This window comes from Manis pentadactyla, chromosome 4 (assembly GCF_030020395.1).
Source record: "Manis pentadactyla isolate mManPen7 chromosome 4, mManPen7.hap1, whole genome shotgun sequence".
Taxonomy (NCBI): domain Eukaryota; kingdom Metazoa; phylum Chordata; class Mammalia; order Pholidota; family Manidae; genus Manis; species Manis pentadactyla.
The window spans coordinates 54,170,045-54,197,954 of record NC_080022.1 but is presented as its reverse complement, the minus strand read 5'-3'; the positions used below and the strand labels follow the sequence as shown (position 1 = coordinate 54,197,954).

The 27,910-nt window shown below is 39.3% G+C and overlaps 1 protein-coding gene across 4 annotated transcripts in view; it reads right to left on the bottom strand.

Annotated features, from left to right (window-relative positions):
* DNAJC6 (DnaJ heat shock protein family (Hsp40) member C6) overlaps window positions 1-27,910 on the bottom strand; it is a 144,963-nt gene that overhangs the window by 89,055 nt on the left and 27,998 nt on the right. The window contains exon 1 of one of the 4 annotated variants that reach the window (XM_036911317.2): window positions 17,110-17,548. The exons of 2 other annotated variants lie outside the window; for them this stretch is intronic. In XM_036911317.2, the coding sequence (XP_036767212.2) occupies window positions 17,110-17,308 (199 nt within the window). In that variant the 5' untranslated portion in view covers window positions 17,309-17,548. Of the gene's footprint in view, window positions 1-16,679; window positions 16,699-17,109; window positions 17,549-27,910 lie in introns of those variants that run through there. One more of the 4 variants, XM_036911319.2, reaches the window with a different exon arrangement.

The window sequence follows — 27,910 nt, the reverse complement described above, 5'->3', positions numbered from 1 at the left end:
AAAACCTTTTTTTTGTGGTTTATACCTAAGCACTTGTCTTCAAAATCTTTTCACTCATCATGTTATACATTTTTTTGCTTGTGGATTCATCTCCTCACTTGACATTGCACTTTTTCTTTTTTTCTCTAAAATTTATTCCTTCATTAAGAAAGGTCTCAGTTTCCAAATCCCAGGATGCATATTTGTGACTAAGCTTTGTATTGCATTGTGAAAACCTTCTACACTTCTTTGTTGTTGGCGTATTGTCACATGTTAGTTGTTAGACATTCCAAAGTTCTTTGGGAAATGTGGGCTCAAAACTCTGCACCACTACGTAGATCATTATGAGAGCTAAGATTTATATAATATAAAAATGGGAGCACTACATCAATGGAGAAATAAAACCAAACTGACAACCAGTTTGACAAAGCCAAAATGTCAAACCAAACTGTCACCAGTTTTTTTATCTTTTACTGCAAAATTGCTTTATGGCCAATTAGTTATCTGGCAAAAATGCTTGTGGCAAAGATGCCTATGGGATCTACACATAGTAGTTTCTCATAATTACTTGCAGAATTAAATATCCTCTCTAGCACTCCAGGTAATAAACCCAGTTTGGAGTACTGAAATCAGTTTCAAAAATGAGGGACAGAGGCCAGCTGGAGAGTGCCCACAGGAGAATGACTGGGACAATGGAAGGTCAAATAAACCCATCTCATGAGAAAGACTGTAAGAACCAGAAGGAGGAAGGTAAGCCAGAGAACAAGATGAGGTATCAAGTAACTCAAAGGTGGTAAGTTGAAGAGGGCCCCTCTCTTTGCACTCTAGTTTCCCCATCTGCAACAGATAAAAACAGAAAATCATTAAAACCCCTTCTAGCTCTAACATGAGGGATCTATAGATTCAGAGGAATTTATATTTCACCATAGAACAGAAGTCTGAGATAAGACCTCAGACAGTGGAGGGCAGAACATTAAACAACAACTTCCTAGCAATGTTGCTTGTCCAGCAATAGAATGGCTGCCTTCCAAAGTCCAGAGCGACCTGACTGGAAGGGTTCAGTCAGGACCTAAACAGTTTCCTAGAGGAAGTGCTGAGTTTGGGGAGGACCCGGGAGTTGAAACAGACTCAGTTCTTTCTTATAGACTGGTCAGGAAAGTGGACTTTATAGTAGATAGTCTTGGATTTTAATCTAGTTCTACCACTTACTTGGTTACATGATTCTGAACAAGTTATTCACCTTTTGGGTCTCAAGTTTCCTGATTTTTTTTTTAATGTAGATAGTAAGACATAACTTGAGCATATTGTATTAAAAGAGATAACATACATTAAGTACACAGCACAGTGTTAGGCCCTTAGCTGCTTATAGTTAGCTTTAGAAATGAAGGAGAAAGAGAAAAATGTGAGGAACTCAGAAGATGAGAGTTGCCATCCTAGTGAAAGCATCAGCAGGTAGAGGATGGAATTTGTGGACCAAGCAAGTAATTGCACAGCCAAAATAAACCAGATCTTGCCACATAAATGCTGTGAAGTGCAGGCAGGACCAATAGCCACTCAAAGAGTAGGAAAGGAAGGACAGATGACAGTTGGTGGCTCATCAGAAACTGAGAAAGGACACTTATTCAGACCTCATGCACCTACCCAATATTGATTGATTATCTATGAGCAATTACAAGATGAGAAAAGCCACAGAAGTTAAATACATAGTATAATTAGGGCACAGAGAAGAAAGATCTGACCCTGATTGAGAGGGTCAGATTAGAGTTTCCAGAGAAAAATGATAGCTAACTCAAGAATTGCATTATTGAGGCAAAGGGTATTGGGGTGAAAGGTAGGGAAACAGCTCAAGCTGATGATGTGTTTGAAGGAGGGCAGAGAACCATAAAGCCTCTCCCACTTCTCTAAAATTCCCCCATTCTGAATAACCAGTAAGACTGCTGAGCTCTTTCCAATTCTAAGGTTCTTCAACCATAACTTCAGATTAAGAAGCAAAATAAAATAGATGCCCTACATATTTGAATTAATTGCATTTTTAAAAGAATAGTGCTGAGTGTGGATGTCGTTATAAAAGATCAACATGAGGGCTCCTTGTGCTGGTGAAACTGTTCAGTACCTTAACTGTAGTGGCAGATTCACAAACCCACACAAGTGATAAATAATATAGAACTTACACATGGGGTGAGGGGAAGGTGGGAAAGAGAGATGAGTATAAATAAAACCAGGGAAATACGAGGTAAAATACATCAGTGTCAATATCTTGGCTGTGATATTATACAAGCTTTGTAAAATATTACCTCTAGGAGAAAATGGGCAATGTTTACAAGGATCTCTCCATATTATTTCTTACAACTGCATGTAAAGCTATAATTATTTCAATAAAAATTTCAGTTATAAAAGGAGCTACAGAAAAAGAATGTTCTTATATAAAATTGTTGTTATGAAATATAAATACATTATTGAAATTTTAGCCAAACCCATAAGAAATAAAATGTTAAAATTATTACTATCCAACTACCCAAATATTTTTATAATATTTTATCTAGCATCATCATTTTTAGACTAGTACATAACCTTACAATGATTTTCCTGTATATAAATATATGTGTGCGTTTATATACCTTAATTCAGCATAGTTTGTTTTCATTACTTAACAAATTTTATATTTCAAAGAGCTTCCCACTATAGTAAAAATTCACTGAACAATTGTTTTTGATGGCTATTTAGTAGTTCCATTTGGCATTTCATAATTACCTGAACCAAATCTCTATTTTGAAACATTTTAGGCTATTTTAAAATTTTTCCTGTTATTCTTAAATAAATGACATTTGGCTGGTTGCCAACATTACTCCAATTAAAAAGAACAAGTCCATGAATACTAAAATGTTAGAAAGGATCTTAGAAACCATCTGATCAAACAATTCCCCTAAAACAAATATAACCCCCAACACAAATCACTGTATAGTTATGGAAACTACGTGCGTATTCTCACATAAGGAAGTAAAGACAATGTAAAATTTCAAAAGCTATTTTTTAAAAAACAAAAAAGTATGAGCCACCGACCTTGCTCTAAGTCATTTTTGACCTTGTAGAACCAAGTAGAAAAGACATAAATAAATTATAGAGGAAAAAAAGTTAAAGACTTTGGAACATGCTAGATACAGTTCATATTCCCATTCTGACATTGGGAAAGCAAAATTTTACTATTTTAATTTTTATTTCTTCATCCATAAACGTATCTTCCTCCTAGCAAGCCCTCAAAAGGTATCTGTTTTCTGAGTGAATGACTGAAGTTCCTGGCACAGATAGGTACTCAACTGCTCACTGCTACTCAAACATTCAATGTTCTTCCGTGTTTCTAGCCAGCTGCTCATTGGAATGTCCTCCCTCATCCCCTTCTCCTCCTCAGATTACCCCCCCTGCACTTCAGAGTGAGCACTAGTGTCCCTCTTCAGAGAAGACTTCATCAACCCCCTAACTCACTTCTTCCCATATTATCTACCCCCTACTTTGCTGTAGCTGCATAGACACCTGTCTGCACTGAGGTTAGAAGGGCAGTTTGCTGGTCAGTTCTGCTCCTTTTTCATCTCTGAGTAGGACTTTGCCAACTAGGTTGACACAATGAGACAGGCTCCTCACACCATGACTCTGGCTTCAGCTATTGGATGAGAGGTGCACACATATCACCTAGTAAGCCAGCTGGAGTCTCTCCTGGAATTTAGAGTTTGGCATTCAGAGACAGGTGATCAGGGAAGACAGATTGCTTAAATTAATCACATGTAAACTTGGGACCTTTGGCAAAGCCATGTACACAGAGAAGACAAGAAAGCTGATGTACAGAGAGAGAATGGAGGATGGAGGAAATGCACAGGAGAGGCCAAAACAAAAACCACAAAGCAATGGACAGGAACTACCTGGGAGCCCTCAGCTCTGTGTTCCACACCCATGTGCAGCTGGGCTCCACTCCCTGGCCCTGCAACCCAGGAAGCACTCCATGATTTTATAACAATTCCTCTCCTTTGGTCTTCATTAAGATGTTCTGAAATAAGTTTTCATTACTTGTATCCGAAGATAATTTGCTAAGACATGGGTAAAGACTCCAACACTTTGTTTCTCCATCTGTTTATCATTCTATTTCTTCCTCTGAAAATATTCTTTCCAACTTTATCTGAAATTTTAAATCCTACCCATCCCTCAGAATTGACCCTAAATACAACCTAAGCAAAGAGGAGTCTGTTTCTGCCTTCTCTAAACTCTGTTGGAGAACATAATTTCTCTGCTTGGTACACGTACATGAGAGTTATTTGTGTACTTCCTTATCCCTGTTTAAATCACCTCCTCTCTCCAGGCTTCAGCTTCCTCACTCTAGAGATGAGACTGGTGGGTGTCAAATGACACAGCCCGGGTTCTGCAGTCATGCACAGGACATCACTGCTGAGAGAAGAGCGGTGAGCAGTGCCAAGGAAGCAGCATCCCGGCCTCCCAATCTGACTTCAACCAGAGTTGTTCTGCTTTCGTGTATTTCATATATTGGGAACCTGGGTAAGGCTTTATGGAGAAAAGGAATCTAGTAGTAATCAAATTTGCAAATCCTAAACTAGATCATCTAAAAGGCTCCAAGCTTCCAGTTAGTAGTGAAATAAAAATAACAGAAAACAACTACAATTTTATTGAGCTAGACACTGTTCTAAATACATTTGTCAACATTTTAATCATCACAACAATCATGAGATAGATATCCTTAACCTCATCCTAAAATGAGGACCCAAATCACATAAATTACAAGTGGTAGCAAACAAAAAATACAGATTCGGATCTGAGTTTGTAACCATAATACTATCTTCTAGGGTCCTTTAGTTAGGGCAAATTCCATGGGCTTCTGTTTCTTTTTCTTTTTATCTCACAGCACAGTACTTGGGCTAATAGTCACTTTTAATAGTGCTTGCTGAATGAATAAATGCTTGAATGAACAAAGGAAATCTATCTTGGATTCTGTGGAAACTGAGACACAAACTCAAACTTTCCAGGACTCCAGCTGCCTCCAGCCAAACAAAACCATCTTATAACTTTGACTTTTCCACACCATCTCCCTGAAAAGCAAAGGACCTTCTTGCTCCCAGGAATAATTCCTTTTAGGTTTGGTTCAGTTTGTAGTGTGACAAATACCATCAGCTTGATAGGTCCACAGACACATACTTTACCAAGTTTTATATCTTCAACTTATAATCAACATAGTCATTCCCATTGTATCAGGATTTCTCAGCCTTCCCATTACTGACATTTGGGACAGATGATGATTTGCTGTGGGAGCTGTTCCCTGCACTGTACGATATTTAAGAGCAACCCAGCCTCTTCCCAGTAGACACCAGCAACAACTCCCCCCCACCGAAATCATGACAACCAAAAATGATTCTAGACATGGCCAAAGGTTCCATGGGGGTGGGGAGAGCATAAAATAGCCCCTCATTGAGGACCACTGCTTTACATGAACTAGGTTTTATAGAAATATTGGGAAAAAAATAAAGATTAAAAACAGGCAATGCCTAATCATGCTTAGAGCACCAATGCTAGTTTCCTTCTTCCTTGGGAAGTTCCCGGGTTTTATCCTCTACCCTCAAAAATCTCTTTAATCTGAGCTGCTCTGAGCACTCCATAATGTATCAAGCCTGTTGGCTGCCTCAACTGAGAGTGCTGGTGACAAATTTCTTACATATTTATGAGGACTATACGGTGACCACAAATTGCCTTAAAGCTTATGGACAATTCCAGAAGGTATATAACAAAGAAAATACTCAGAAACTTGTAAAATGAAGAGAGAAAAATGATCCACCTTGAAGAAACCCTAGGATAATAAAATATTGCCAACATGGCCTTACTTTGTTTCAACCTCTTGATACAGCCAATACTTATCAAGCATCTATTATGGAGAATGATTTAGGCATTTTTCTATACCTTATCCCATTTGATTTTCCTAACAATTTGATAAGAAAGGCATTATCTGTTTTGCAGAAGGGCTCAAGGGAGTAAAATGACTTGCCTAAGGTCAAAAAGCAAGTCAGTGATGTCAAAACTTGAATCTCAACAACCACTGGCTCAACTCCAATGCTCTCTCCACTGCCGCATTGCAGTATTCTACAAGAAAACTAGTAGCCACAATCAACAGAGCCAAGAAGGTAATAGAAAATCTTTTCATTCGTACTGTACACATAGATAAGAAACAAAAGGATATATTCCAAAATGTTAACAATGATCATCCATAGAAAACAAATTTGTTGGTTATTTTTATTTTTTCTTCATGCCTTTTTGCATTGTCTAAGTTGTTTTGCCCCCAATATGTATTACCTATGTAATAAAAAGTCATTAAAACCCATTTCCAGCAACAAAAATAACTCATGGAAGGTTCAACATTTACAGCCAGTTCAAGTGAACATCACCACTAGTTCTCACTTAGGAGACTGCCAAAACTGAAAAAGTTTGATAATACTCAGCTTTGGCAAGGACGTGGGAAAGTAAATAGTCTCATACACTGTTAACAGAAATTTAAGTTTAGACAAGGTTCTTAGACAGCAATCTGGCATATGTGAAGTGCATAGGCTCTTTTCCTAGCCATTCCACTTCTAAGAATTTATCCCAAAGATATTTACTACCCCTCAATAGAAGAATTCAAGGCAGCCAACATAGAAAAAAACATATATCTCTAGGTACTAATGTAGAAAGTTATCCAACCCATTATGTTAAGTAAAAATCAAGTTATATAACAACATGTGTAGAAGGATTCCAAGATATCCAGGTATATATTATATATGAATGTGTGTATACACATGTATTAATGTGCAGGAATCTGCATGTGTCTATATAGTTCTGTATGAGCTTGAATATGCATAGAAAATTCTGCAAGCATACTCAGATAAACCATTAATATTAATTACATCTGGAGGGAAGTTAAAGAAAAGTTGGGGAGAAAGGAAATGAACTTTTATTTTCATTTTACCACCTTCTGAATTGTTTTAAATTTTCTTTTCATGAACGTGAATATTTGTTATTAACAAAACACGTGGTTTTTTGTTTGTTTTGGTTTTAAGAGACAAGACGCCCGGTTCTCATGCAATGGCTTGAAAACAAAGCAACATAACGAAATAGAACTGTCTTCTGTTACAACTGCAAACGCTCACAAAACAAGGCAGTGTGTGAAACTCTCCCGGGCTCTGTGTGCCAGGGAGACGCATAATGGAGACAGGGCTCTCCTGGCACACTGAGAGACAAAGCTAGGCTCCTGCCCTGGTAGGGGATTTAATAGCTGGATTTTAAGACCAACAATAAAAGTGAAATCCTGATACACTTTTTGAGGCAACCTAAGCCAACTTCCAAAGCAGTCGAAACCCAATTTTTCCTATTCCATTCCTCCAGCTTGTCTCCTCCTAAAGTACTTGAAAAACCTTGGCCACAGGGTGTCCAAGATGTCAACACACCTCCTTTGCAAAGCTCTGCCATACTCTAATACAGCAGAAGACCCGGACCCTGAGGCTAGCCAGGCTACATATCAGCTCATTAAACTTCACAGAGATTCTCATCTCTAAAACATTTTGTTAATGCCACCTACACTGGATAACTATAGGAACTGAATATTAAAGGGTATAAAAAAACATGTTGCCAACACAAAGATGCTGTGAAAATGTTAGCTCATTTGAACCTTGAAAAAAGAAGGCTAACTTTAATGTCAGACAATACAGCTGCTGACATCATCTATGGTGTAAAAATCTTGTCTACAATCTGAAATACCTATGAAGCCAACTCCAATTCTTTCTTGATGCAAGCAATCAAAATGATCTCTTAAAAACACAACTCAGACTTCATTTGTTGTCATTCCTCCTGGCTCACTAAGTGCCAGTTATATAAATTATATATATTTTCTGCAAAGCTTTGCCCCTCTTTTGGGTCTTTGCATTTGTTGTACCTACTACTTGAAATGCTTTATACCCAGCTCTTCCTTTTCTCCATTTTGTTTTGTTTTTTTCTGTTTGCTTCTGTTTCTTCAGGTGTCAGCTCAAATGTTATCTCCACAGAAAGGCCTTTCCTGGTCACACTGTAAATTAGGCCTCCCTCCTCCATCTCCACTTTAGTTACTCTCCTTCATTCTAGTCCCTCCGTGGCATTCAGCATACCACATAATTCTTAATCTTTGCTTACTGGTTTCTGGTATGTCTTCTGGACTATAATGGAAATCCACAAGTATCGAAGTCTTATCTGTGTCATCCTCCCCCATACCCCCATGCCTAGAACACAGCTACATAGTAGGCAGACAGGAGACATTTATGAAATCAATGAATGAAGAATTATCAACTGCAAAGTACTTTCATCTTCATTCTCACATTTCACCTTGCCTGTGAGACAGGCACAGTCAGTGTGATTTTTCTCATTTGAGTTACCTGCTCAAGGTCACAGATTGTAACTGACAAAGCCAGAGCTTCTGTCTGAGGCTTCTGACTCATGGTTCCCTAATGTCCCCACTGCTCAAGAGTGTCCACAAATTTGGACTTGGAAGGGTTCAAAATAGAGCAATTTATCTAGGCTTTAGCAATTAGGAGGGGAAGAGAAAGATCTGCTTTCCTGTGGGGGTGAGGTAGGAGAAGCAGGAGATGGAAATGGTAACTTATCTTGAACTCACTAGCAACAAAGTAATAAGTAAAATTCTTTCCTTCATCTGCATGAAAGGCAGCTACCTCTGGGATGGGATGGAGGCTTACAAAACCTCTCATCATTAAGTCACAGAGCACAACACTGCTAATTGAAACGGCAAGTGAAATTTTAGGTAGATCAGATGCAATTACCCAAATTGGAAAGTGACACCAGTGTTCACACCTATTGAACCACATGCAGCAGGCTGGAATCTAAGTCACACACACACACACACATACACACACACACACACACACACACACACACACACACACACGCCCCAGAACTACACTCATCCACACACCTTCCTACAGCATGAAGTTCCAAGTCTCCCAAATATGCTAACTCACTGACTAGGAAGAAGGAAGGAGCCCTACACAGCAGAGGGGCAGCGGAGAGAGAAGGGCACAGAGGAGTAGCAGAGGCAAAGGAGGAGAGAGGGGGACAAGTAACTTGAAGAGGGAGGGAAAGGAGAAATAGGAGGAAGAAAGAAGGGAGGAAAGGAGGGCTACAGAAGCAGGAGAAAGTGAAAGAGGAATAAGGGGCAGGGAGAAATAAGGACGCTATCCTGATAAAATTTTTGCTGCAGTGCCCAAGTGCCCAAATGCTGATATAAGGCAGTCCTTGAGAATTCCGAGGGTCAGGGGATTTTCATGTACTTGTCTGTTTCCATAGAGACTGAGAAATCCTCCTTAATAATCATCTTCCAAGTTTCTCTGGTATTTGGGCTTCCTGTGCCTCTACCACCAGGTGAAGAACCAGAGCTGAGAGCCCACCCAAGTGAGAATGGGCATCAGGCAGGCAGGCTACCCTACACCATCCTGGCCTCCAGCCTCAGGCCTGGACTCAGCCCAGTTCTAGCGTCTCCACTGATGACCTTACTCCTCCCCCACAGGAACCAGGCCCTGCTCTGGACTTCTGCCTCTTCCGCAGCACTTCCCAGGAGATGTGCATGGCCTAAGGGGCAAAAAGCTGAACGCCTGGTGAAACCCTGTGCCGACTGGCAGCATATTCAGCCCTTCCACAAGTATGCTTGTGGTGCATCTGCAGGACAGAAAGCCAAGTGGTCATATTTTCCACATCTAGCCAAGATGGGAGATACAATCTCCTCTGGTGCCACCCAAGCTACCCATCTCTAGCTCCCCCTATACTTCCCACCCAGCTCCTGTCAGTTGCCAGTCTGTCCATTCTCCTGCACAATGCTTTCAAGACCTGCCCCTTTCTTCCACAGTTGGCCCGGCACTGTCCAGCCTTGGTTTCTCATTGTTCCTCAAGTCATCAACGTCACTGCCGTTGACTCGCTCCCCCTGACCTCCAGGCACATGCTGTCTCTCAGTTCTCCCCTGCCCTCCCTAAATCAGAAAGTTTCAGCAATCTGTGTTTTCAACCAGCATTTCAGGTAAATCTGATGCAGCCAGCACACAGCCGGGAACTGCAGATGGGCTCCAGTCTTTACACAGCTACAAATTACACCAGGATCCGCACACTATGTCTTTCTCCCTGGGGCTGCAGAAGGACCCTTGTGGGCCCTGGGCACTTCTGTCTTCATGTGCTCATTCCTCCATTTAAAAACATTATAAATTTTTTTTTGCTGCATTGGTATAAAGATGAATTCCTTACGTTATACTCATTTGTTTTATTCTGGTTTTTGAAAATAAATTAAAGTTAAAACATTTTTGAGGGCCTTAAAATGATGGTGGTCCCTAGGCACTATGACTGTTGAATAAGTTGGCCCTGCCTCGCACCAGCTCTCAAACCTTCAGCCCCCTCCCAATTCCTGCAAAATAAAGTCCAACTTCCCCAGCAGGCTGACCTTGATCTGGGTTCAGTCCATCTTCCCAGAGCCATCCAGTACAACACTTCACACCTGTATGGGTTCCAGCTTCCAGGCCTAAATGCCATTTTCTCAAACACACCATGCACAGCGATGCCACTGAGCCTTAGCCCTCAGCCCCAAACAATACTCCTTCCTTTCTCCACTTACTGACTTCTGGTTCAAACAGCACTTTCTCTGTGGCCTTACCTAGTCCTCCAGGTTGAAATTATGGCTCCTCCTTCTGCACACCCATCCGCTTTCTGTGACTATTATTACACCACTTCTTCACCCTGCCTTTTGCCAAATAACTCCAATTCTACCATGTGCTTCTTTAACAGCATAGCATTTCTAAAATCAGGAAGTGGTTTATACCATATGCCAAACAAACCTGCCAACCCCCAGGTAGAGTACTACGCTGCAACATGCTGAAAGTAATACCCTGCACGTGCAAACTCAACATGATGCAGAAGGCACTGGGGCATCGGATTGCTTCCTTGCTGGGGTTACTTGCATTGTTCACACCACACACAGTTGAATTTTAATTTCTATTTCTAGTACTTTTTAAAATTACACCTTGATGTATTATTGAAGTAAAAAATATTTGGGGTCTAGACTATGGCTTGTGACATGTCAGGTAAAGCAATTAAAGGTAGTGGAAATCGCCAGATCTCCTGGCATAAGTCATGAAATTTCCTAATTCCTTGGACCATGAGGGACTTTTTCCTCAGACATTGAGCTGCTCTGTCAAAAGCTTCCAAGTAAATTTCAAGAGTTGTTTAATATACAATAACTATAATTTAGTTTTTTCTTGAGTTATAAGTTTTGCCAACAAGGAAATGCACAATCTAAACTTCAGGATTCTTCAATCCATCTCAAAATGATATAGTCTTTCTCATAGGAGTCCAAGATGGTGAGTATAGGTTATAAAAAGCAGTAAGTCACCATAAAGCTTACACACAGCTGCAGATGGCCAAAGAATATTTAATATAAAACCTGAAAATACTAAGATTCAAACTTTGTGGTACTAATGAAGAATCACACAGATCAACAGATAAATGTCATCTCTTTTTAGTTTTTTAAATGTATATATTTAATGACCTACTGAAAAAGTTACCTTGATGATGAATCATACAATAGATTGAATTTTTTGGTAAAAAAAAAAAAAAGCAGTCTTTTGGTGACTTTATTAGTTCTTTACTTTTGCACATTAGAAAACTCTTGGGCATCTGGGGCTATATATGTTAATCACTTTTCTTTCTCCTCTATTGTCCTTGCATATGAAAAGTGCTCATTATTGAATTGGTCTTTTCTGCCAACAATTTCATTTCTTTCAAGTCTAGCTTCATTTCTGTTCAAATCTAGCTGTATGCTTATTTTTAGGTTTGGATGGGCATATTTCACTATAAATGTTCTTTTTAAAATTCAAAATCCATTCCTGCTTTCATTCATTCAACAAGTATTTATCAGGCTTCTAATAAATGCCAAGCAGTGACAAGAATACAAAGGTGAGCAAGACACAGCCTTGCTCTGAACTTTACTTACAGTCTAGAGGGAGAGAAAGGCCAGGCAACATATCACAACTCAATGTGGTGAGAGTTGTGACAGGCTGGAGAAGCATGGATAATGGCCATCTCATGCACCCTGTAGGGTAAGGATAGTGAAGACAAGTCCTGCAGAATAAGTAGGAGGTAATCTGAAAAAGTGGACATGTAGATGGCTATGGAAGCCAAGGGAACAGTGTATACAGAAGCATAGAGATGAAGGTGGAGGGAGGTGGACTGGCCAGTGGAGAAGGAACAAGAAGTTCTATTGGGCTGGCTTGCAGAGGTACCATGATGGGCTTCTAATATCCACATAAAAATACTCTGGACTTTATCCTGACAGTAGTGAGGACTCATTTTCATTGACAAGATATTGTTCCATAAATTTATAAAGCTGCACCAATTATATTGTTCTCTCAGTGTCATATTATGATTCAATCAGTCTTATTCAATATTGCTTTTTCTCTGTCTCCTTCATTTCCATCATTTTAAAACTCTTTGTGTTATATTTAAGCCAAGAGAGAGAGAGAGATGAGTCTTACTTCAAAAGACTCAAAGTGAAAAACAACTGTACTCATTTCAGTTATCTCAGACACTCCTATTTCTCCTTACTTCCCAGGAAGAAACAAATAGAAACATTCACCACCAAATTTTTCACTTGCAATCTTATGGGCATTTCCCTATGGCAATTTACTCAATACTGTACAGAATGAGAACAGCCTGTATAACCTAAAGAAACTTGCTTAACCTCTCTGTGCTCTGTGCCCAGTTTATTCAACTGTAAGAGGAAAGTAATTATCATCTACCTTAAAGAATTCTTATGAGGGTTAAATAAGAGAACATATATATGGTGTTTAGCATAATGCCTGAATTGTAATCACTAGATTGTAGCTATTTTTATCACTAAGCATTATTGTACAATGAATATAAACAAATGGTTAAAACCTTAAATTTGTGTTTATTACAATTTTAATCATATATATATATATATATATATATATATATACATATACACACACAAACACACACACACACTTTCAATAGGGATTATCTCTGAGGCAAGGGCCTAAAGAATCAGGGAGGAAAGAAGGTACATTTTTATATTTTTCATTTTATTCCTTTCTGTAAACTTTAATTCTTTTTTAAACAAGGGCATGGAAATTTTTATAATAAAAATTGATGAAATACCTTGTTACATAAAAAAATAAATAGCTGTTCCTCAAAGCTTAGGATAATTATATATATATAGATAGATAGATAGATAGATTTTTTTTTTAAGGTGAAGAACTGACTTTGATTAGCCTAGAAGAGAACTGAGCTAAGAGGAAAAACAAGATCTGTTGTCTAATTTTCAAAGTGTTGCCATGTGGATGAAGGAGTGGGTTTATTTTGTTTCCAGAGGGCTAAAAGGCCTAAATAAGAGAAAGAACTCTGTACTGATAAGAACAATCAAAAGGAACTGCCTCAGAAGGTGGCAACGGCTCTTATATCCTGGGCTCATGGCTTTCAGAGGCTTCATTCAAGGGATTCCCCTTCTAAGTCTATGAAACCTGGCAATCTCCCAGAGTTTGAAATTTGACAGAGTTGCATCCTGAAATAATTACCCAGAAAGATTCAAACTTTAAATACATATTGAATAAGTTGGATAAATCAATTTTGCCTTCAACCTACAATTGATGATATTCCTAAATAAGAAATATTAGTACTTATATGCATATAATATTTCAATAAAGTATGAAATTATCCAAAAAGTGTTTCATAATGTTAAAGCCCACATCAAAATATGGGAGCTGTGTTTAAATACTATCTAGAACAGTAATTGTTAAAGATAATTTTTGCTTCCAATCAGATTCAAACTGAATAGGAAAGTATTTTAGCATTCTTCATTATCTTTATACTTCTAAATTCCATTAAAAGCTGGAAAGATTTTACTTGGAGTACTGTTTTATGGCTTGTCATTATCAACTTGGTAAGTAAAGCCTAATGTTGGAACACTTTAGTGACTCAAAATTAGGAGTTCTACTTTTTTAGGTTCTATTTTTTGTGAAGGTGAAATGCATGTAAGAAAAATATGGGGTTTCTGAGCTAATGCTGCAGTGCCATTTGAGATATGAGAGGATGACCTGTGAATGACAGTCTTCCTAGAGAATAATTCGAATGAAGAGAAAGTTAGCCACAGCAGGCAGGGAACTCTGCAAAACACATCAAGTTGTGGGGCTGCTCTGGAATCTACCACTTGAGAGTCTGTTGACTTAGAAAGTCTTTACACTTCTCCGAACATCTGTCCTTTCATCTAAAAACACAGGGAAATCAAAGTAGATAATACTGTCTCCATTTCAACAATCAGTCGATATTATGCCTATACACAAAGATGGTATAGTTCAATGGGGGAAAACTTAGACCTTGGAGTCAGAGACCCAGATCTTGCTGTCACTAGTACCTTTTTTACCTTGAACAAGTATCCTACCATCTCTAAGAATAAATTTCCTCATCTGACTGGAAGGGCAAAGTAAAGAAAAACTGCAAATGTATTCTCATGTTGTTTTAAGCCTCAAACTGAAGATCTATGGTAAAAACATAGATCTATTTTAATTCTCCTTTTAAAAACAGGGAACATGCTTAAAATTTTTCTAGATTTTACAGCTAGTAACAGTAGGGCAGAGGTTTGATCACAAGTATCCTGCATAACGGAATTCTGGAGCAATGTTCTATCATAAATAGCTATACAAATGTAGGGTACTATTAAAAGTAAGTTTTAAATTTTCTAGATGGATCTTGGGATATTTTTTCCATTCATAAACATTTCTGTTAGAGCAAAAGCCCTATGAATCACCTCTCCTGTCCAGCATGTTACAGTACAATCAGTTGAGAGCTGATTACTGCTGCTTTAGAAATGATCTATGAGTTTAATTAAATGTCTTAAACAAATGGATATATTTACACTGCAAGAAGCCATTCTTTGAGGATCTTAGAAGAACTATAATTAGACAAGACAGATATAGTTGCACTAGTAAATGAAACTTGCTACCCACTAAAAGAAACTCCACTCTCAGGGCCTAATCCCTCATTCAAACCAAACAAACAGCATCCTCCTGAATTGCATTCTTAATTGCCAATATGCATCAACACAGATATAAGATACATGGTATTACTACAACAAAGCCACAAAGTGGGGGGCGGGGAATCCCTGCCACTTCTTCATAGAGTGCTAGTTTGTTCAAGCTAAAGAATTAACTCCTAGCAATAGTGCTTTAAAGAACAATATTCTTAATAAAAATGCTTTCCTGTTACAACAGTTTATCAACACAATTCATTCTTCTTTGAATCTATTGAGTAAGGTTTAGTGAAAAAGACGATCCTCAAAAATCCAGGATTTACCATAGGCTGCTCTATATTTGAATTACTACCCTACAAATGACAGCCCTCTAGAGGCCAGGAATGTCTCATTCATTATGCATTGTATTCCCCACAGTGCATAGCAAGGTGCCTGGCTTCTAACAGGCTCTAGAAATATATGTTCAATTTATTCTAGAATGTAACATACTTTAAAAACAAATTCTAATTCTTAAAATGAATGTCCCCATGAGAAGTGAAAAATACATAAAATTTCATATTTCTTTCATTTCCCTGAAGTAGAGCTTCTCCACACTCATTTGGAAACACTTCATTTTCATTTCAGTTATTTGTTTACAAGCCCACTCTATTCCCAAAATGATTATGGTGGTATCATTTGGAGTATATAAATCTTTCTTTTTGAGATTTAAGGAGATTTTATCCAGTCAAAAGATGGTTAGGGTTTTATATACGACAGATTTAGAAAAATCATAAATCCAATAACCAAATACAACATCAATACCAAAGTCCTTGAAACCATCAGTCCCTTGGGAATAATTTTAGCTTTAATTTAAAATGGTCCTGAGTGAACATTCCACCAATACCTTATTTAACTTCAATAACAGCTTGTATGGATAAAATTTGTTTTCAGGCTAGGATACTTGAATATCTGTGGACAATACTACATCACATTTATGAGATAAGGAAAATAGAAAATTGTAGCCCAGGAGAGCCATACATGGTTAAAAGAAACAAGTATCTGTTCGCAAAGTACAGGAATTAAATTCAGTTTGATTTCATTACTTTCCAAACAACCAAGATGAATCTTTCCTCTGTTGTCCAATATTAAAGTTACCAATGTAGAACAAACCACTGAGCATTTCAATTATAAATTACCTCCATGTAAACAATCCTCTGATCCTGATTCCTTGAAAAGGTAAGGACACAGCTATACTAATACATGAATATATTGAATGGCTGTTTTGCTAGGCAAATCACTTTAAAAAATGTTCAAGAGAGAACTCCAACTTGCTAAAATACAAAAGACAGTTGCAAGCCCAGATACAAAGTCTAGAGGCGTTCCCACTTCTTGCATGCAAAGGTTTATGAAATACACTCAGTGCAAAAGGTAAAAAAGATAAATGAGATCAAAGCCAACAACAGATGAAATAGTTCATTGTGCAAATCATAAAAGCTGTGTAAAAGGGCTCTAGATCCCAGGTATTGTCCAAGAAAGGTAAAAGCATTAACGCTAGCAGACAGCAGAGTTGAGAAGCAGAGCTTTACAGAATTGCAAATAACATCAGCATTACGAGAATAATAATTGGAATAAATACCGTCCGCAAGCTGCAAAAACAATAACGTACTTGCTCCTTCACCTCTCCCCCTCATCCAGCTGGGTAGTGAAAGCAGCTGCCTCTCCCAGCCCTCCTTCCCAGCCGCTCCTCGCGCCACTACCACCCCCGCCCCGCTCCCGTCCACCCCTCGGCTCCCTTTTTCCTCCCCTCCCTCCCCGCCCCCAGATGGTGTGTTCAGCAGCTAGCCAGATTAGGAGGCGCTCGCTACAGTCACTGGGCCTCCGGTCTGATCTAACGTTTCCCAGCTTGCTGAACTAGGGAAATTAGAGACGCGACACCCGGTAGTATTAGATGCCGTCGCCGGCATCCCGGCCTCCCCAAGTCCAGGGCTGGGGTGGGAGCCGCGGGCTGGAGGGCCGGGCCGCAGCTGGAGGGCCGCGCGGAGTTCAGCTCCCGCCAGCCGCGCTACCTGAGCTGTCCGTGGTGCTGGCGCGGTCCTGAGGCTGCTGGGCGGGACTCCGCGCTGCCGCCGCCGCCCCGGCATTCACTCTCTGCTTGCCGCCACCCCCGCCGCTCCCCGCACTTAAGTCCCGGTTACTGTCCACCAGCTGCAAAGATTCATAACCATCGCTGCTGGTCTTTTTCCGGTAGTTCCCGAGGAGGCTCATGGGCAAGCCCAAAGATGAGGGGGAAAAATCAACCTGGGAGACGAAACGGGAGGTGAAAGGTGGAAAGGGCTAAAGAAGGAATTTTTTTAAATGTAAAAAAGGAAGAAAAAAAAAGTCAGCTGCCCGACATGACGCAAAGAGGAGGGAAATAGGAAGCGGCCACCGGAGAGGAGCTTCTCGGGGCGCGGCGAAGCCACCGCCCTGGGCAGAGCGCGGCTCGGGGCGCCCAGCGCGAGGGAGGGAGGGAGGGAGGGCGGCGGCGGCGGGCGCGCGCGTCCCCGGTGCCGCCGCCACGGAGCCGCCGGCCCTGCCGAGCTCCGGGCCGCCGGCCAGCCACCCTCCGGCTGAGGAGTGCCCGGAAGCAATCCTGTAGGTGTCGCCGCGTCGCCCCGCCGCGCAGCAGGGCAGCTCCAAGCGCGGCTGGCCCACGGGGAGGGAAGAAATAGCGAGCGAGGGAGGGGAGATTCGCAGAGAGAGGCCTGAAGGCGGAAAATGGGGCGTGGTGGTAGGGGGCGGGGACTACTACGACCTGGGTAGAGGGTGTTTTCGCCCGTGAGGTAAGGAAGAAAGGGCTTGGGTGTCTGTCCGGTGAGCTTTGGGGACCAGGGGGTCTCTTGGTAAGATCCAGACAAGCCCATTTCGTATAACTTAACCTAATTTGCTGATAGCTTCTGCAAGTCAAAGCTACTCCAACGGTTACCGTCCTGAAGGACTGACTTCTAACTCAGCTGAACAGAAAAAGAACGCATGTTAATGCTAGGGCAGAAAGAAACAGCAGTATTTTGCACATTTCCCAGAACGGGGATGATCCCTAAGTAAGATACCAAAGAACTGGCTTATTCTAACGCCAGGAGGCAGTTAGGGTCCATTCCACCTAGTGAGTAGATATAACTACTTAGTAACTGTTTGTTAAGCGAATTAATTGGCGTGTTTGTGTGTGAGGGGTGCAGGGGAGAGGCAAGGTTGAATCAGGTGCAGTTTCAGTTCTGACATCATTTACCTTGGGACCTAGAGAAAGGACTATACCACTCAGCTGGCTTAAGGGGACGGTTGGGAAGCCATCTAAACATGGATTTTCTTCCCATTCTCTAGCCCCTCCCTTTTTTCTTTGATAATTCTGGGTAAAGAAAGCAGTCAGTCATTATTAGACGAGAATTTATCAGAAGTTAATGAAGCTTAACGGGTGAGGGCCCTTTTTTTCAGAAGCCCCCTTCAAGGCTGTGTACCTAATTTTATATTCGTTATTTTGTATTCTCTTTCTTAAAGAGGACCCCAACATTGTAAAGTTTCAAGTCTTCCAAAACCTAGATCTAACTCTGTGAAAAAATACATTTACCAAATGCTCATTTTCACCTGAAATAGTAAGATTGCAGAAGTAGGTCTCATTCTTATCATTTCAGGTGAAGACCAGGTGAAATCTTGAGTAAACAAATGATCCTTTTCCTTATTTAGGATTTGGAATGACTAAGTGAGGAGCTTTTCAAAAGCCATTTGACAGTTTCATCACCAAATCAACAAGAAAAAAATGCACGCATGTAAATTTGCCTAAGCCCATTCACAAAGCCAACCTTACCTCCCCTTCCCACCTTCATAGCTTTCGGCTTCTTACTGTTAGTATTTTGATCACTTAAGAACACAAAAGCAAACTGTAGCATCAAAGAGGTTTCAGTCCAAATCATTTGGGACCCAGAGTTTTCTGGAAGCTATAGTTCTACATAGGTCTATATGAAATAAACTAATTGGATTCAGAGACACTTCCTGTTCAAGGATCACTCAAACGCAAATTCTTGCAGGAAGACGAATCAGTAGAGGCCAAGAATGCTGTCTTCTAAAAATCCCTCCAGTCCCTCTGGGAAAACCTAACTTCCCTGATCAGTTGTTTTCCTAACTGCATTATCTGATGAAGGTGTGGTCTGACCTGTGAATCACAAGTCATGGTTAATGCTCATTTACAAAAAGATCAAATGACTTGAGTGGTGGCAGTTAAAACTAATAAAATTTTAAACATAAATTGTATACTTTCAATTTTCCAAATCCATCAGCATGAGCTATCTTAGTTACTGGACTTAAGTAATACTCTGTAGAATCTAGTAAGTAAATCTTTCCCAATAACATTTTAAATAATCTTTTCCTGTACGTTTCCTTCTCTCTTAATTCATTACTGAGCCCCAAGGAGAATAAATAACTAGTGTCCATCATGTGCCTTGACAAATTCTGGATTTATAATCACTGGATTAAGACAATTTAGAAAAGACCGCTTTTGAAAAGTGAAATTGTTATTTTCAAAACAAGCACTCAGGTATTTTTGTTCAACTGTTATCAGAGTTGCAGACATACTACTGGAAGAAAGTATAGATGAAACATACGCCTTTGTATTTTTGAATATCTATCTCCCCAGTTTGCAAATTTAAAGAAAAACATTAATGGGCTATAGGGACCATTTAATTTTTTATTCTTTATACTTAATATAACATAAATAAAATCAAGCAGAATAGCTACTAATAACCCTACAAAATTAAGGATATGAAGAACAAATTAAAGCAGGAAGATACAGAAACTAGATTAATTTACAACAGCCTGAATACTAGTTTGGGGGTTAAATTGGAATATACACAAATTTCAACACTAAAATTTTCTTTATTGTCCTAAAAATCAAATTCATAAATAGTTCACTTACCCATGAAGATCTCACTTTTCTACTCTATAAAATAGAGCATAAAAGAACCATCATTATATAGTTGAAGTAAGAATTCAGTTAGTATCTAACAAATATAGAATGAGTATGTAACAAATATTCTCCATTATTACTATTATTGGTCTGGCTTGGATACAGCTCTATCCTCAGTGCCTGGCAGTGCCTCAGTGCCTCCCCATGGGAGCAACTCAATAAAGGTTAAGTATTCTTTTTTCCAGGACTATACTAATGGAAACTTGTCTCTGTGATTCCGAATGAGTACTTGTGCTTAAGGAAGAGAGGTGGCTACTGGCAAAATCCAAGGTGAACATTTAGAGCCAAACTCTCCTGTTTTTGTAGGATTAATATTGCTCCATAATTGCTTTAACTCAAGAATGTGACATCACATGTTGGGTAGAGCCAAAAGATTAGATATCATCTTTGGGGGAGAGCTTTCTTTCCCTCTGCCTCTCACATTGCTCACTTCAGTCACTTTTATTAAGCTGGTGAAGATTATCCACACTGAGGAATGTCCAGGAGCCGGCTCTGTTCCTCCCATCCCCTCCCCCCAAAAATGCTCTCTCATCACTATGATGTCACACTACTTTTGTGGTGGTTTTAAGTGAAGATGAGTATATGCCTATCTGGGATTATGATCTGTGTTTTTTTATTTCCAGGAACTATAATACATTTGTCAAGATTGAGATTGTGGAAACATATTCCTAGGATTGAATCCTAGTTCCACGGACTCAGCTTAATGACCTTGGGCAGGCTACTTACTTAGCCTCTCTGCCTTACTTTTCTCCTCTGTAAAATGAGCTTCGTAGTAGTACCATCAGAATATGGCTGTAGTAGGAATTATATCGGTACCTAGCACCTAGTAAGTGCTTAATAAATGCTATCTGCTTTCACTATTGTTGTTCTACTATTTTTACATGGATAAGTCACTTTTTTCCAAAACACAATTTCCTATCTGTAAAATTAGGCTAAAATCTGCTCTGCCTACTTAAGATATTTATTGTCATTATAATGTATGATAATTTTAAAGCATAACATATAATGTGAAGTGACTGTTCTGCCTTGAGGTTTTAGGTGTTTCCATGCATGTCTTTCCTAGTAGATTTTGGATTCCTTAAGGACAAAAATCCACGTTTTGCTCATGTCTGTATCCCCCATGATACCCAGAAGAACATGTCATACTCATTAGAGTAAATATCAACTGAATTAATAAATTAGTGAATAAATTAAAATGTACTAGTATCACCTAGTCTCATGATTTTTTTCTAAACTACATGTTGCAGTTTACTAGTGGATTATAAAATAAACTAGCAATTAATGAACATTATTTTAATAAAAATAAAATCAGAAAATATCAGTTTTCGGCACATGGTAAAATATTGTTTTTTGAAATACTGTTTTGACTTTGTGTGGTGTGTGTTTCTGCTAATAATGCATTTTTCACTGTAGGTCCATTATAAACGTTTGACTATCTATGTATGGCAGAACCTCCAGTACTGAGAGGTCCTATAGTTCCCAATTGTGAATGCCCTAAGCACTGTGACATCTGTATTCACTTGGATAATCGGACAACAAGGAATTCTGGAAGTAAATGAGGGCTGACCTTCTGTTCTCTCTGTTGCAAAACGTATTATGATCAGGTTCCTAAAATGCACTTCTTCCATTTTCTGCCCTAAGTAATATGAATCAATGACTAGTATTGAAACTTATTTGGCAACATGCCTCGCATACATAATTCAGATTATCTCCTTATTGAATGAAGCCTGAGGATATAGATGGTGCAACACACTCAAGCTGGGGGCCAATAGGCCATATCTGGCCCCAGACATGTTTTGTTTGCCCTGTACTTTAAAAAAAAAAATGTTTTTTTTCGCTTAGATGCCTTCAGAGAAGGGACACAGGTTCCAGTTTGAGTGCCACAGTTCCCCACCACTTCTCATTGTAGGAGACCCAGCATGCCCCACTCATTCCTCTGTCAGCCAGCACTTGCAGGCTTTTGAATTTGCAACCGGTAGTGGCAAAAGCTGGAGGAGTAACAGCACCAAGACAGATGCCAAAGCCACATCTTCATGCCACCATCCAGAAAAAACAGCAATGGACTGGGAATCCTCTCCTGACTCTGTTATTAATTAGTGCAGTGAGCTTCCTAATCATTCCCTTCTCTTAGAAATAAAATTGAAGGTGTTGCATTACAGAATTCACTCTAGCTCTCAAATATTCCTATCCCTCTTAAAATTTTAGTTGTCATTTCCCTCTTTCTCCTCCAAATGAAGCCCAGAGGGGAAAACCATGACCATGTAAGTTTTCCATTTGCTAAGTCTCAGTTGATTAAGGTTTTGCTATAGAACACATACAACAACAGTGGCAGCTGTCAAAGTTACACATAGAGCAATACAGAAGAGATATGAAGAAGTACACTGGAAAAACTGAGTGAGCTGGTATTTAATGGAAGAAAATCAACTACGCCTACAATATTCCTTAGAAATGAGGCTTTTTCCTAGTGCCTAATGGGTGTGCTGAGTCTCCCAGAAGAGAGAACAAGTTTTCCAGACAGGGCATATTTTTTAAAATAATCCAATACCCTGAAACCTTTGCCTCCTAGAAACTTTAGTAGTAATAAAAAAAATAACTACCATTGATGACTTACCATATGTTAGGTATCTCACCTTCCCAGCAATCTGCAAAGGTGTTACCTCTATTTTAAATCAAACTTGGAGAGAGTAAGTAATTTGCCCAAGATCACACAGTTAGTTGTCAGTTAGGATTCAAACTCCTGTCTTTTTAATGCTTTGGCCACTGCACCAGTGTGAAGAGGCAATTCCAGTGGTCCATGTGAAAGCTGGAGGACATTTGTGTCATTCCTTGTATCCAACCTAAGTGTGGCCAGTGAAAAATGGTTTGGGCATCTTACGGAAGTTACGCCTGCTTTACTGCCCACACGGTAGGCTCTGCTCAATGAAACCTAAGTTTTCCTTTAATGTGGTTTCCCAATAGGCAAACTTTTTGTAATCATGCTCCTGAAAAACTGATTATTGGCTATTATTTGGCCTAGTTTTAAGTCACTAGAAGTAAACAAAAGTAAGCTCACTTTCAAAGAAGATTGGCCTCTATAGTGTTCACACATGTGTATGTGTATAAATATATGTGTATATTGATTAAAAAGACACCAAGTCATGGTGAAAAAACCACCAGCTTTGAAAGAAAAAATACAACTTTGAGTTTGAGTTCTGGATATGCCACATGCAAGTTTTCTATAATCTGTTTACAACTTATTCCCTTTCTATAAAGTTGAGGAGACTACTTTGTCCTCCCTCCTAGGAAGAATTAAATGAAATAAAGTACATGAAACCATGGAATACACACTAAAGCCCTGCTCAAATACTGCATCTCATCAAATCTAAGAAATCATCCATTTTATATATCACAGCAGTAAGAAAAATACACTATTGATGAAGTATAACACACATGACATACTTTCAATTTTAAGATGCTTCAAGGTTGCATGTTAAATTGATGTAACAAACGTTACTATTATTTAATCTAAGGTTAACCTGAGAATATTATTTGTATATTTATAATCACATATTTTAAGCAACTCTGGCAGGTAAAGACAATATTCACCCCATTTTGCCAGGCCTACCACGGTGCTCAGTAAGTATCTGCTAACTGAATGAAAACGCAAACAATTGTTTGGAAGGCCATCTTTAGCTTACAGAAAAATTCACCATGGATTTCCTTGGTAAGCTTACTTAAAACACAGTTCCATTTGCTAATGTTCAACTTACCCTTGACTTTTTAAGGACATACTCAGGTCCATAATGTTATACCTACATTACCCTTTCAAGAGTAGCTCATGGAAGCCCCTATCTCCTTCATCCATCATCTTACAAGCAGGGAACTTTCATCTTCTCAAATGGAAAGATACTGATAGGCTATACCATAAACTGGCCTGTGTTTAATTGCTCTCCATCTTGGGGAAAACAGACTGAAAATTTCTGTGAGGTAAATAGTTCCCCACAGTCAGGTGCAAATCTACACTGAAGCAATAGTTTCCCTAAATCCTGGATATTCCCATGTTTGGTCCTGAGATCATAATATGCAATTTTTATGCTCAAGATACTCAAAATGTAGATGTTTATTCTAGGTAACACCTTTGTGCCTAAAGGCTCTGAGACCTAGAGCATGTGGCAAATCCTGTATGATGGAGATGAGAAGGCAGTATGGCCCAGACACAGGGAGAGCCAACACCTGGAGTGTCAGGTCTAGAGGCAGAGTCTCCAGGGCACCAAACCACTGCTACCCACATAAGCACATCGAACTGGATGAAGGAACTAGCACTCCCTGAGTGCTAAATTAAAGGCCCAGATTTTTCTTATTTTTACCCATTTAAATGTGGAAGGTCTTTTGAGGAGTATTACCATTCCCATTTCATACCCATAAAGACCACAGCTCTGAAACACAGCTGAGCATGGTCTAAGGAGTGATTGTTATTGATCCCTAATATTCCTCTCCATCTTCTATGCTAATCTTTAGCTGGGCACAGGGCCATACAGGATAAAGAATATATTTCTCTAGTCTTCTTTCATGTCTTGGACTTGCCACATGCTCAGTTTCCTCATCAATAAAATGTAGCATCTAAATAGGGCAGCTATTAGAATTGCAGGATACAAAGTACATAAATTGTTGAGCACAGTGCCTGGCTTACAGTGAGAGTTCAATGAATGTCACCTATTTTGTTATTTCTTGTCATTGTCCTTAACTGATATATAGTTGAGTCTATTATGCCTGACTCCAAAGCTAATAATCTTCCCCACCTCAAACTGGCATCCAGAGACTGCCTTTCTAGGCAGACCTATCTCAGAGCTGCAGAGCCCTGCCTATGTCATCAATGAAATCCCCAGAAGAGCTGCCCCTTCTTTTGACTATAATTGTCTTTCTTTGATCTATCCATATAATCTTAATGCAGTCTGCAACATTCTAAGCCATCGAAGTTGATACAGAACTAAAGCCAAGTGTCAGTGTTTATGACACAGTGGTTCTGAGTCTATTTATTTCAATATGGCCAAATGAAAAAGTCTCTCTCTCTATTTATGCTAAAAGTAAGAAACTTGGGTAATAAGTCAGGCCATCTTTATTTTATTGTTTTATCCTTTTATTTTCAATTATGGAAATTTTGAAACATATACAAAAGTAGAGAAAATTATACAATGGACCCCATTATACCCATCATTCAGTATCAATTACCAATTCACAGCCATGCGTGCTTTATATGTATAAACTCCTAACTACTTTAAAGGAGGTTCCAGACTCTGTATCATTTCATCAGTAAATATCTCAGTGTGCAGCACTTTAATTTTTGAAAAATAACTATCTGATTTCATCTGTAGTAGAAGCAGGGCAAGTTGCCATTATAGCTGTCTCCTGAGAGACTAAAGCTATCTGCCAGATTCCTTTCAGGATGCTGCCAGAGGATCATGAAAACTAGTTGTGAGTCCTGCAACCTAATAAAAAACTTGTTTTTTAGTCAAGATAAATGTCTGAAATACTTAGCATAGTGCCTGGAACATAGCAACTTACATTGGTTTCCTTTGAGTCATGGAGTAAACCACATTGTCAAGGAATATTTAATACCTGAGAATAACTATAACATAATTTTAAGGGAAATTAACAGAAAATAAATCTAATTCTAAAATGTGAATCATATTCTTCTAAAAAACTATATATAGAGACAAAACAATGGAAGGAAGTACACTTTATTATCTCTTGACAGTGGTATTAGGAATGATTTAAAGAACATTTACTTTTGTATGTTCTGGAAGATTGTTTACAAATATAGCTACAATCATTCACTCACCACTTCCCACCTCCACACCTTGCCATCCATGCCATTTTGCAATATTACTTCACATTTCCCCTCACTTAATAAGAGTTTACTTCCTCACTCCTTGAATCTGAGCTGGCCTTGTAACTTGCTTTGAATAGAGGGTATTATGGACTGAACGTTTACCTCCCCTGCAAATTCATATGTTGTTACCCTAAGCCCTAATGTAATGGTATTTGGAGGTGGGGACTCTGGGAGGTAATTAGGTATAGATGAGGTCACGAGGGGACTAATATCCTTATAAGTAAAGGAAGAGGTACCAGAGCTCTCTTTCACTGTCATGTGAGGACAAGCAAGAAGGTAGCCTTCTCAATGCCAGGAAGAAGGCCTTCAATAGGAACTGAATCTATTGGTACTTGATCTCAGACTTCCCAGCCTCCAGAACTATAAGGAGTAAATGTCTGCTGTTTAAGCCATCCAATCTGTGGCATAGACTAAGACAGAGGGGAAGTGACATTGCTCCAGCTTCGAGCCTACCCCAACAGGCCTTGCGGATTTCAGCTTGCTCTCCTGGCTTCCCTTCTTTCCTAGAACAATGACCCTATACCAGTCTGCCATAGGATGGGAGGCCACATGCAGGAGCTGGCCCAGGCATCCTAGACATGTGAGTGAGCCACACTGACAATGGCCAAGCTTGATCCAGATCAGAAGAACTGCCAGCTGGGCCCACCCACTGGCCAAAAGAATTGTGAGCTGAATAAATGTATATTGCCTTAAGTCATAAGTTTTAGGGTAGTTCTTTATGCAGCAAACCTAACTGATAAATATGGGTTTTTCAGAGTTTTGGCAATGAAAAATATAACATTCATTTAAAAAACAAAACCAGCTTTCTTTGTAAAGAAGAAAGGGAAGGAGGGAAGAAAGGAGAGAGACAAAACATAGATCTGGGTTCAAATTCTGACCCTACATCCAGTTGCTGTATTAGTCAAGCTACGCAAACATATTGAAATTTTCTAATATTACCTATGTCATAGTGTTGCTTTATACACTGAAGTTGATAACATTTACAGCATCTAGTAGAGTAGCTTAATGGGGATTTAGTACCTTCCACACCCTTTCCTTCCTTATATTCATAGCAATGACTTTATTTTTATGGAAATAACTCTGCTTTATCCCATTCAAGCATGCAATGCTATAGTTCATTTTTCTTAATTCATTTTAATCTCCTTTCCCAGATAGAACAAGCCAAGTCACTGAAAATCCATGTAATTAAGTCCTGATGCACCCTTTTCTTTGGTGAAAATGCTAAATAATAAAGTGCTATAACTGCATTAATAGCTAACTTTTCCTGAACATTTTATAATGAAAATTCACACATGCCAAACAGTTGAATTTCACAGTACCAACACATCTAATACCTAGATTCAACAATTGAAAACATTTTACCAGTATTCTTAATCCAGATACTTAACGGTTTTTTTCTTTTTGCTTAACTTATTGCAAATGAATTGAGACATATAACCTTACCTCTCCATTCTTCATCATATATCTCCCAATAAGGACATTCTCCTACACAGTCACAAAATTAATAATAATTCCTAATGTCATCATGTTAGGTAGAAAGATAAACATGAGCAGCCAGGGAAGGAGAATATAAGGTTCAAGGAAAAAACCATCCAGGTAGGAGGTCCCACTTGAAGACAACAAGGGTCTTGCAGGGAGATACTCCTTGCCTATCGGGACCAGGCCAGACTGGTCCCAAACAGATCATAACCACAGGTGCAATAGAACAAAACTAAGAACCACCCAAACCACACCTCATCATAATCTCATTAAAATAAAATTGCTGTTTTGCTCCTACCACCCCCCACCCCCCCTGTGGGCTTTTCTGTGTACATTTTGGTAAAAGACATGCTCACCAAGAGGAATGGGTGTATAACTAGAACTTTCAATCAAATGACCTCACCTTATCAATCAAAGAGGCCCCTCCCAGTTAGGACATGATAAATAAACCCTCCCCTAAAAGATAGGGACCTTTGTCTACCTTGACTCTGGCCCACTCCTCCCTTGGAGTGTATTCAAATAAAAT